The sequence below is a fragment of the Centruroides vittatus genome, unplaced genomic scaffold (genome assembly GCF_030686945.1).
Source record: "Centruroides vittatus isolate TY-2023 unplaced genomic scaffold, ASM3068694v2 contig_1089, whole genome shotgun sequence".
Lineage (NCBI taxonomy): Eukaryota > Metazoa > Arthropoda > Arachnida > Scorpiones > Buthidae > Centruroides > Centruroides vittatus.
Genome location: NW_027120700.1, coordinates 316,333 through 329,232, shown reverse-complemented (window position 1 = coordinate 329,232; position 12,900 = coordinate 316,333). Strand labels below are relative to the sequence as shown.

Genomic DNA, 12,900 nt, shown 5'->3' with positions numbered 1-12,900 from the left:
ACCTCCCCTGGAACTTAGGGTCTAACAGGTCTCAAATATTAATAGAATAGTAAAAACAAAATTTGTAGCGGCCAAGTTGTTGGGAGTGGCTGTTATTTTGTACATTATTTTTGTATCCAATTTTGTTTAAAAATAAATGCTTGTCAGAATACTGAAAAAATAGGGCTGTTTAGAAGTTGCTGTCCTTGGCAATTTGACTGAATTTATAATTCAGTACATTATCTGCACGTAAGTTTTATTTTGGAATAAATCCAAGTAGAATAAAAATTAAATTTCATTCACCTCATGCTATACTGTTAAGTAGTACATACTTTTAACACTAAGATTTTTTTGAGACTAGTTACATCTCATCTTTAGATTGAAAACATTATTGAACAACTGTTGAACATTGAAATCTAGAATTCTAGAGTTTTTTGGAATAAGAATGGAAAAGAACATAAAAGTTCATGTGAATGAAATCAGAAGAGAACCAGACACTTAACAATCTCGAACCAGAAATCAGAAGAGAACAACTTAGACCCTTTTAAAATTTTCACTTCCTTTTTTTTTTATTCCAAAAAACAAAATAGAAGTGAAAATTTTATTAAAGTAATGCTGACATGATAGTTGACACAGCACAAAAAAATTATACTGTCCTATTTAAATGGTACATATGGTCAGTCTACTAACCCTATGTTCCTCATGGTACCTTATGTACAGTACATTCTACATGCAATATCTTAGTAACCATTTTTTGTTTAGAGTCACTCATACTAGTCCAGATTCCTTCTGAATCACCTTGTATATAGAAATTATTTGGATCATAAATTTTTGAATGTATATGTCTTCTGTCAGTTGTGTGCACAGAAAATAAAAGCACCTGTACAACTTCATAGAAATCAGGGCACTACCACCCATGCATGCAACTTAAAGAGAACATTGGTCTTAACATGAAAAAATTTGTATTTACAAAATGCAATCTGGAAACACAGCACCGAAAAAAATCTTAGTTTCACTTTATTATAACATTCTGATATATTAATGATCATCTGAAAAACTTAACATTTCATGCATGCATTATGAGGAAATGTATAAAGCATTACATTTTTGCAAGTTACAGTTTATTATTATCATTATAAAATTAAGAAGTTCTAGTAATTATTTACGCATACCAAAATTTTACATGTAATCCAAATGTAATTTAAGATTATATGAAATAATTATAAATATTTGAAATCACAAAATGGATTTAAAGAATGTACTATTCTGAAAAATGCTTTTTATGTATGCTGTCAGTTTTAAGAATATGAGAAAATTATTATTTTACAATAACTTAGGGACTGTCCATAAATTACGTCCATATTTTTCTTGAAATTTTACTCCCCTCTTGAACCAGTTTATCTAAATTTCCGTAACCCCTCCCCTCTGACATCTAACAAAACTCGCCCCCCCTTACAACCTTTATCACTTTATGAATGATAGATACCATAAGTAGAAATAAAACATAAAAGAAATTTTTTGAAATAAATATAATAAAATGCATAAACTGTATAAAATTTAATGAAATAAATGCATAAACTGTATAAAATTTAATGAAATAAATGGATATCCCATGACGCTCAACTCTTTTCTGATTTTGTCCAACTTGTCGTAACCCCTCCCTCCCAAGTGTGGATTCATTTACAGACAGCCCCTTAAAGATTATTCTCTCTCTCTTTGTTTTATATTTACAGTAATTGTTATAAATTTAGTAATAATTGTTATAAAATATTTTTCACACAAATTTCTTTGAAATACTGTATTTACTTGCATATGAGGTTTTTATCCATTTTTCACTGCTTCAAATTCCTAGGTCGTCCTATACATGCAAGCAAAGGATTCTATTCATTTTTATATAATTTTTGTAAACCATGTATTCGCATTTTTTACTGGATTCTCATCTTCCGTTCTTGTGTATTGTCATGAGTAAAGATGAATAGCATTAGGAAAAGCAAAGCTTTTGAATTGAATTCCAAAATTACACAGGAGCTCGATATAAGTTTTAATTCATTTCCATGTGAAAACAGGTGATTATTTGGAAATCAGAATTCGAAGAAACTCATAAATGTAATTGACGAAGAGTGAATTCAACTTAAGAATTGGCCAAAAAATGTTCCTGATTGTCCAGCTTTACATGCACAAATTACGTTGTCAATTTTATGAGATTTTTCCTTAAGTTTAAAATGCCAGTAATTTTTGCAGGACAATGTGTGCATTTATGTGCATTTTATATTTTATTTGTAATTAAACAAGATAAAATTAGAATTGTATTAATAAATCTAATTTTTTTTGTTTTGATCTTTAAAGTCACACCTCGTCCTATATGCAAGATTGTCTTATATTCAAGTAAATATGGTAATAATTAATGTTCTTCAAAAATTCACATTCTTTAAATAAATTAGTAGTTAAGCATTAAAATACTTACGTTGCTGGACTTATAAATGGCAACAGCAAAAGAATGACAACAGAGATTTCAACATACAAAAATGTAGCAATCAAGGTCCACTGGATACTCATTATGATTATATATCTAAAATTCATATGTATTATTTTAGATTATAGTATGTAACAAAAATAAATTTTATATGCTAACATTACATAAAAGTTATATATCTTATATTTTCACACATCAAAATACAGATAGATCTCTCATACCAAAAGATTTTGGAAGGTTTCAGATTTTTCAATTTTATCAAATCTATTATTATATAAAACTGAGACTTTTCACTTTATCAAAAGTCTATATCTTATATAATCAATTTCATTTGATAAAATATTAAGATACGTAGGAGAAAAAACATTCACATTTTGCACGTTATATTATGAATGTCTATGCAAAGATTATTATTATTCTATGTAGTTTTAATTAAACTTTTATTCTGAATATTTTTAAATAATTACATAATTTTTAAATATGAAAATGTAATAAAATTAATATTTTATAAGAAGATCATAATGCCAAAAGTGATGAGAATTTTCTTAACATTTCTTTTGCTAACACCACAATTACAGCTGATTAGACACTATACTAGTTTAATATGGATAATAAATCCTCAAATATTAAATACAGCTACTATTAGATGGATTCTGAAAACTTAAGGAAACCACATAAAATTAACATTGATAAATGCTGTAAATTATGTAAGTAGGTACTATTTTTAACAATCCAATTTAAAAAAAAAATAAAATATGTAAAATGTAAGAGGTAATATTTTCTTATTACTAGTTTAAGCCTGTAGAAAATAACTCTCATTAAAAAGGAGGCTACCAGTTGCATTTTAGGTATAATTTCCTTTAAAAATCAAACTTCTATAAATATTTAAATAGTTTTTTGTTCTTAGTTCATTTAAATAGAATTTGTTCTTAAAAGATCGGAACGCAGTTTTTTAAAAATAATAGAATCCAGCAGTTAACCTGAAGAAGGACACGGAAGGCGTCCAGAAAACGTTCGTTGAATTGAAGTTATTTATTTCACACCGGTCAATAGGCACAAGTGAGTTCGATTTATATTTTATACACCCCGGTGTGTAGGATGATGATATTTAAATACTTTATTCATAACAGACATCAAGTATGTATGCATGCATGCACATGCAAATAAAATAACAACCACCTTCAAACAGTAATTACAGATAAAATGTGCAGTTTAAAATACAATTGAATCTACTATTCTGCGTTCCCAATTTTCTCCCATGCTTTACATTAGCTGGACTTCCATTAACAGAGCAGAGATAGTAGAGCAGTCTGTTTACATGAGCAGTGTCGCTAGCATTTTTAGAGGAGCAGCCCGCTTACAGGAGAACTATTTTACAGATGATTTATAAAGATCTACCTTTAATCTTACAGTACATCACCACCCAGGACACAAGGCAACAGGGGTCTCTTCTACACTATGGTATTTGTTGAGATTGGTAGAACCTTCCATTGGTCAGTTTTCTGATAAATGGAATCAAAACATTTCTTACAGAATCATAATGAACAGCATTATTGTGTACATACTGTATGAGAAAACAGTGCAGATTGTGTGCGCTTCCTCATTTCAAAGAGACAAGACACATAGTAATTAACAATCAGATTTTGGAAGTCACATGACCTTACTTTAAGGCAGTATGTACTTAAACGTTTTCATGATCTACAGTACATCCCATTAGAAAACATTTAGAAATTTTGGAGCTGAAAGATGTGAACATTTTTCATATCTTTTCAGCTATGCCTCCTACTGTATTTCTGGAAAGTAAAAATAACATGACTGTTAAATATATTGTATTTACTGATTATTCAATAGAACAATAAAACTGACAATTTAAGAATGGATACAAATATGCAATTACTATAAAATGGCATGATAATGAATTTTAAAGTTTTCAAGAATATTATAAATTACACAGATCTCTCGAGATGAAAAAGTGGAAAGAGTCAAATAAGTCAAATATCATTAACAATCACTCTGGGTGATCTTGCTACTTTGGATAAAGGAACATAATGCAGTGATCTTAAGTATGCTTTCATGACTGCCATATTCATGCCAAACACTGTTTGCTTTACTTTTAGTATGTGAAAGCTCATTGGTTAACTTTTAACTCTAACTCTTAATCCTCATTCGTGAATACGACTGTAAGTGGCTTAAACTGTAGATCCACGGTTATTATTCAAATAAAACTGGTAAATTAACAATACATTTAAAATGTATATATTTTTTAATATGTTAAAATGTTTTCAGCATTACAACTTCAAGAATAATGTACCTGAAGATGGCTGAGTGTAAAGCCAAAGACATTTAAAAACTTTAAAATATTTATGGCACTCAAAGTCTCTGGTTCAAATTCAGGTTAAGAACTTCAGAAATCTTTCATAAATGATTTGCTCTAAATATGTTGGTCCTGTCCTCTTACAATATAAGCATCAGTAACCTTTGATTTTTTTGAGAATGTTTCTGCAATTTTTATTGCCACTCTCTTGCTGTATCCCAACTGAAGACAGATCAGCAGCTGCAAATTACTGTATTTCAGAGCTCAAATTCTAATTGATTATAATTTTTTGTCACCACAGTAATCAAAAACGAATATTCGACGGTAATTTCTGTATTGATTTGAATAATTAATCGATTTAAATAGTGCTGAGAAGGAGATAGATAGTAATTTCTGTAGTTAAATACATTGAAAAACAAAAATTATATCAGTTTTGAGCAGCATTCATCATTCGTGCTTTTTTTTTTTTTTTAAATTTTTATTCAGTTTCAATCAGATTTGCAAAAACAAAAGTTCTCTTCCAGATTGAATTCACAGCATAACAGGACATCAATAAAAAGTTGTTATTACTGAAATAATTAAATTCTTGCTTATCATTTTTAAATCAATATTTCCACACGAAATTCCTCTGTTTTTGATAAGTTAAACATTTAAATTAAACACCATAATAGATGAGTAATGCTTAATCATATCTTTAAAGATAAATTTATCTATTATATTTCAAATTTTATGCCTTATTAAACTTGTCTTTAAAAAATAAGTTAATTAAAAAGTATTTTCTCATAAAATTTATATATCCATAACAACATGATAAGCATTACTTTGATATTAATATGATTATATTTAAATTAGCACCAGACAGAAATTAAGGAAATATTTTCAATAAATTATAATTTTTATGGTAAACAAACATAAGTTTGTGTATTTAAAGGAAAAACAATGTTTGGAAACCATTTTTCCTTTAAAATAACCTGAATTATGTTTTATTAATGGAAAAATTGCGTTTTAGATCGCTCTCTGAAGGTTGTGTGTGTTTATTTAATAGAAAATTCGAGAATTACTTTTTAAAAAATGATTCAAAACAATATGACATCATCAAAAAGATACATTATCGTCTTTATAATCGATATTTTTTTTACAAATTTCAAGCCGACATATTAAACTAAACTATCAATAAAGCTTACGTGTGTAAAATACCTACCACAAAACGGAAAATACGCTAGAAAATACGCTATAAATCACTAACGAGCACTGAAGAGATCACACTTGTCCCACTGTCTCATCGACTCGAACGTAATTCGTCTGCTTGACGTCACGATTATGATAATTTCAAATTATTTAAAAGTTTGATTAATTTGTTAAAAATTTCTAAAATATTCGTTTGTGATTCGACGCGAGTATTAATTGTCTATTACGTGTGGTAAAAATTTTATGTAAGGATACGGAATCGTCGACCACCGCCATTGTGTCTGGATAGGTCGTTTCGATTTTTGATTTCAGGTCGATCCCGGCGCAATGAGCTAGAATAATCTAGAATATTCTAGCTCATCGTTCGGGCCTTAATGCTGGTGATCCCACACTTTGATACAATCATTGTATAAAAGATGCTTCGAACAGAGCCGATGCGCAGAAATCAATTGTTCGTTAGAAGTTCATGAAGTTTTAGCATTAATCTCTGTGTTTAAATTTTATAGATTGTATATCATTTTATGTATTTTATCCCATTCATTATATTGACGAAATTAATGATTAACTGTATATAAACAACTTTATTAAAATAGAACGTAACGGCGGGTAATACAACGTAACGTTTGTGCCTCCAGGTCTAAGTGTTACAACAGCTAACGCACGACTGCCCGAAGACAAAGAAGCACGACAAAGACAAAGGTCAGAGGTGCGGGGTCGCCTAACTAGGTCAAGGGGCAATTCGGTGTGGGTTAAAGTGGCTAGAAAATATAGTGTCGAAATCGAGCTTATTTTCTGTCCCTCTATTGGAGGTTGCCGCTAGAGGCGCTGCTGTCAATCGTTGTGCTACGTTGGCTGTATCATCCTATGTTTATATTGGTTTTACAGTTGGATTTTTAGTAGTAAAAGAATTTAGATCGATAATAAATCATATCACAAGCAATCAATTATTATATAGTATCATTTTATTAACATTTATACATAAAGGAATTAGATTTTATTAATGCTAATTAAGATTTTTTTAAAATCAAATAGCCTATACTGAATTGTCTATTTTTACATTACAACTGTTGAGTACTGTACAAACAAGTATTATTTAGAGTACAAGAGTATTCTACTCTTGTTATTACCAACAAGGTTTATTTATATTTACTAAAAAATATAGAATTTATCCTACTTTTAATAATAAAATGTAACTTTTATATGGCTTTGTGAACGTGTTCCACTGTGAGGGCTTAGCATTTGCCTAATAAGTTCTTTTCTATCAGTTACATAATACTGTATACTGTTCATACAGTATTATGTGACAGTATAAAGCAATATTAAAATTACAATTAAATTCTACACAGTATATAAAATATAAAGGCAGAATGTTACTTTATTGTTCCAATATAAAATTACAAAATTAAGTATGTAACAAATAAACAATTATTAGCCTACTGCCAAGTATCCACACACAATAACTAAACTTATTAATGTGCAGCTGTTTCTCAAAATGGTACAAAATTCATGTTACTACTCATACATTGAATAAAAACTTGAAAAATTTCTCTTAAAAAATTTACAGATTAATAGGCATGTAGATTTCTCAACCTTTTCAAGAAAAAGAAAGGAATTAAAAATTACAGTGGAGTAAAATCTATAAATTAAAAATACACAAGTCAGTGAAATTAAAATTAGGTCAGAAACTTGGATGAAATCATCTATTGTTAGCCTAATTCTGCAGTTGCAGTATGATAGCTATGTGATTCGTCTCTGTTTTAGGTAGAATTTTTGTATTCTTTAGATTTATTTAGACCCTTTATGAGAAAATGTAATCTAGTAAGTAAGTAAAATTTTACAATATATTTAGTGACAATTTCTCTGTTTTCACTGCAGCCAACTAAATTGATACGTTTCATTGAAATTAAATCATTCAAAACATCTTGTACAAAATTCTTGTGCAGTTCTCTTACACTAAATGAAAAAGTATAATTATCTTCTAGTTTCATCATTAAGACCTGCAGTTATTTGGTGGGATATGATAGACCACCTTTATCAAATTTCCTTGTAAATTCTGCTAGTGCATTTTCAGAGTTAGGAACATCAGACTCAAGCAATATGTTAAAACAATTGCTGCAAAGAAGAAATTGGTGAAATATTTTCAAATTGAACACCCTTGTTCCAATTTCTGATTATAAAATGTTCCTCAAAGTGTAATTCACAAACCCTATGCCAGGGCTCCTAAGTTAAGTCACTGCGTCTGATTAATTTTTCCCAATCTTTTCGACGATTGTCGTCTTTTGGTGCCAAGAAAAGAGATTTTTTCTCTTTGCAGGATCGGTACCCTGTTTTACACAATGGAACAAAACACGTACCTGATTTTGATTTTCGGGTGTTTGGTTCTTGTTTAGCCATTATTTGATTAACATTTCCTACGAATATATTTACTTTAAAAACACAAATTTAATCGCTTTCAATGTTGTTGTATGAAAAGATGCTATGTAAACAACGCGAAAGTAGCGCTACGATTGACATCAGCGCCACCTTTTCTGTGACGTCACTAACCTCGACGCAGGACCAAACGGTTATAATAGAGGGATATAGCGCTTTCGACACTATATTTTCTAGCCACTTTCAGTGTGGGTTATCCTCTGGAGGTTTACATACATAACAATTCTCCCACGCTTAATAAAGTGTTTAAAATTTGTTCGTTTACAGATTTAGGCGTTGTACTGGCCTTCGTATTCGCGTTGATCGTCGAGGCTCCGATTCATTTGAGTTTGTCATCGTTCGGCTAGACTCTCCCTCCTCCTTCTCTAGGGGCTGTTCGGAAGTTGTTTTCGTCATTGTCTCCTTTTTGTTGGGTAAAGTCGTTACAGTTCCTTCGTCGTAGCTAATTGTGCTTGGGTGTGGACTAGCACTAGCTGGGGATGAGTCTCTACTGTTAGCTATGTCGTTACACTTGTCAATTTCCTTTTTGTTGACGTCGAATCTTATTTGAATAGGATTTGTCTGTTTGTTGATTTCACATGGGCGTAGTTGATCGTAATGCCTTTTAATTACGTATCCATCGTCGAGTTCAATTAAGTAATGTACACGACCTAGTCGTTCAACAACAATACCATATTTCCAAGGGCCGGACGTTGTGTAATTTCGGGATTGTACACGATTTCCCACACGATAAAATTTGTAGAATTTCGGTTGTTCGGTTACGTTCCTTTGGGAAGCTTGTGCCTGAGGTTTGAGCAGATCTAATTTTGTTCTTATTTTGTGTCCTAACAAGTTTTCTGCTGGACTTTTCCCGTTAGATAAGGGAGTCGCTCTATACCGGAATAGTAGTTCGTGGAGCTTCTGATGTAGAGTACCACTTTCATACTTCATACATTTGAGGTGTGTTTTTAAGGTGTGACAGTATCTTTCAGCCTGGCCATTTGTGGCTGGGTGTCCTGGTGCAATTAAGTTTTGACGGATTCCGTTTCTCGAACAAAACTCTTGAAATTCTTGTGACTTAAAAATACTTGCATTATCACTTACTAAAATCTCAGGTAGACCAAATCGACCAAAGACTTCACGTAGAAAATGAATTGTGATGGATGTGTCTGGTGCTTTCTTTGTATAGAATATTTCTGGCCACTTTGATTTGGCATCAACAACAATAAAGAAATAGTGATTCATAAATGGTCCTGCATAATCGATGTGTATACGTTGCCAGTTTTTTGTAGGCGTTTCCCATTTGTGTATTGGGGCCTTTGTTGGGTTTTTCTTAATGTCACAGCACTCTTTGCAACTTTTAACCATATTCTCGATATCAGAGTCAATATTACGCCAGTAACAGTAATTTCGGGCTAGAGCCTTCATTCGAACGATTCCTACGTGTGTAGAGTGTAGCTCTTGCAGGACTGCTGGCTGTAAACTTCTTGGGACAATTACACGGTGTCCTCTAAACAGAATTCCGTTGTGTGTGGATATTTCTGGGTCGTACATATGGCCATTGACAATGTCATTTTTGATCTGTGATAGTTCCTTATCAATTGATGATTCTCTTCGAATGTCCTTGGCGGTGATAGTTGCAGTTGAGATATGTTTAACAACGGTGTCGTGATAAGTATCATCGTGGTCTTCTGCCTGGGCTTCTTTTCTTGTTATGGGTATAGGATTCCGTGACAGGTAATCAGCATTTGTATGTTCAATCGACTTCCTATGTTTGATGGTATAATCGAAGTTGGAAAGGAAGTGCGCGTATCGTAGCATTCTTGTAGCTGTCAAAACAGGTAGCTTCTTGTCGGGATGTAGTATCGTCATCATGGGTTTATTGTCGACTATAAGAGTAAATTTCCTTCCATAGATATAATCGAAAAATTTCTTACAAGCCCAGTACACAGCAGTGGCCTCTTTATCCAGTTGGCTATAGTTTTGTTCGGCAAATGTGAGAGATCTGGAAGCAAATGCTATAGGCCGTTCTGTTCCATTTGGCATCTGGTGTGACAATATTCCAGAGAGTCCAAATGGGCTGGCATCTGTTGCTAATGTTATTGGTAGTTTAGAGTTAAATGGAATTAGTACCCTATCACTGATAATCTCAGCTTTTGCACGAATGAAAGCTGTTTCCTCCTCTGCTGTCCAACGGAATTGAGCGTTTTTCTTTAAACGTTGATTCAATGGATATAAAATGTCTGATGCATTCTTTATGAATCTGGAATAGTAATTAACAAGTCCTAGAAATTGGCGTAATTCTTCCACATTTCTCGGGCGAGGTGCATCCTGGATGGCTTTTATTTTGTCTGGAGACTTTTGTAGTCCTTCTGCACTAATTATATGTCCTAAATATTGTACTTTTCTTTCAAAGAATTTGCACTTACTGATGTTTACGTGTAAGTCATTAGCTCTCAACTTGTCTAAGACATTCAGTAAACGGTTCATGCATTCTTTATAAGTTTTTCCTTGAATTATGATGTCGTCAAAATAAGCCACCACTCCTTCAAGATTTTGGGTGAATTGGTCGATAAACTTGTGGAACTCGTTTGGTGCAGATTTAATTCCAAAAAATAATCGTTTTGCTAGATAGGTTCCACGGTGTGTTGAGATTGTTTGTATTTTCGCACTGTCATCATCAACTGATAGATGAAGATAAGCTTTGTGGATATCTAACGTGCAAAAATAAGATCCATTCTGTAATTTATTGAAAATATCTTCAATGCGTGGAATTGGGTGGCGTGAGTCGTGCAACTGTTTGTTGACTGTGACCTTATAGTCGGCACAAATTCGTACTGTCCCATTGGGTTTTGGAATAACGACTATGGGTGTTCCCCACTCTGAATAATCCACTTTTTCGATGATACCCTCACTTTCTAATTTATCTAGTTCCTTATCCACTTCTTCCTTTAATGCATATGGAACTGGGCGTGGTTTTAAGAACATTGGTTTGGCACCATCTCTCAGTTTTAACGAGCAAATATAATTAGGTATTTGGCCAACTGTGGGAGTGAATACATCTGAGTAGCGTTCTATGATTTTTGAAATGGATGTTTCTGCTTCTGTTGACGAAATGTTGTTGACTGTAGTTGTGTGACTGAGTTCATTGATGTCAATCCTTAAGCTCCGAATCCAATCTCTTCCTACTATTGCATTTTTTTGGAAGGGAACGACATACAAGTCCTCTATACTGTAGTTATCATCATATTTTGTTTTCACTTTTGCTACTCCTAGAGGTTTGAAAATATCTCCTGTGTAACTTCGAAAAGTCACTTCCGTTTTTGCTATAGGTGCGTTCAATTGTAAGCGATTGAATTCGTCGATACTGATGAGAGTGACGCGACTGCCAGTGTCACATTCAAAACGGACTTTTTTACCGTTAACGTAGATTTCTGTGAGGAGTCTGTCATCGGTTCCTGTTGTATTAACAAATATATCTAGAACGCTGTTTATATCAAAGTCAATTACACGTTCGTGATTAATATTGTGGACGTTATGATTCCTGTTGATTGTTGACGTTTGTTTCCTTAAGAATGATATGCAAACTTTCCCCGTGTGGCCCTTTTTATGACATCGTTCACATTTCAACTGGTCTTTGACTCTACAATTTACTGATTTATGGTTGTTTTTCCCGCAATGTAAGCATAGTCCTTCTAAATGGAGTTCGTGGAGTATAAGTGGGTTTCCACTGCGACCTTCTATTCTGCTTTTGTTCCGATTTGACGGTTGTATTTGGGGGTGTGAGCGTCGTTTTATTTGAGTATTTTTGGTAATTTTGTGAACAAGGTGGTTACTTTTATATACTTCGTCGTTTTCGATTTTGGAAGCTTCTATGGCTAATGCAATTTCTAGCGTCTGTTCGAAGGTTAGATCAGTTTGTTGTAGAATTTTCTCACGGATGTCGGCGTCTCGTAAACCACGTATGAATTGTACTCTTAACATTAAATCTATGACGGATTTTATACAGTCCGCATTGTTACAACTAGACTTGAAATCTGCGCTTTTCGAGAGTTGTTTTAAAGAAGTCACGTAATTTGAAATGGACTCACCATTATGTTGTACTCTGGACAAAAATTTATGCTGTTCTGTTAGGATATTTCGTTTGGGTGTTAGGTGATTTTGTAGTAACTTCATTAATTCAGCAAAGGTTCGCCTAGAGGGTATTTCTGGTGCCGTTAGGTTGGTCAGTAGCTGATAATGTTTCGGTCCAAGACAATTGATTAATATCATTACCTTAGCTTCTTCAGTAATGGCGTCAGTTCCGGTTAGTCCTTTGATTTTGAGAAAGTTATCCAGTCGTTGGGAATAGTTTTCAAAGGTCTCGGACGTTTCGTCGTAAGTTTCGAAGGTTAAGGCTTGCGTTTGGAGAACTCGTTGAACTGATAGTTCTGGTTTTGTCTCCGCTGACTGACTCTGTAGTTTCTTGATAAACACATCTAGAGTTGAAATTAATTCCGTAAGTTCACTCATTTTTATATCCTTTCTGTCTTCGTTG

At 32.6% G+C, this 12,900-nt stretch overlaps 1 protein-coding gene across 1 annotated transcript in view; it reads right to left on the bottom strand.

The window, feature by feature from the left end:
- Positions 1 to 6,108, bottom strand: part of LOC136975465 (B-cell receptor-associated protein 31-like) — a 36,090-nt gene extending 29,982 nt beyond the window's left edge. The window contains exons 1-2 of the mRNA XM_067270528.1: positions 5,968 to 6,108; positions 2,444 to 2,548 (exon numbers count right to left, since the gene is read on the bottom strand). Of these exons, the coding sequence (XP_067126629.1) occupies positions 2,444 to 2,535 (92 nt within the window). The 5' untranslated portion in view covers positions 2,536 to 2,548; positions 5,968 to 6,108. The remainder of the gene's footprint in view (positions 1 to 2,443; positions 2,549 to 5,967) is intronic.
- Between the last annotated feature and the right edge of the window lie 6,792 nt (positions 6,109 to 12,900).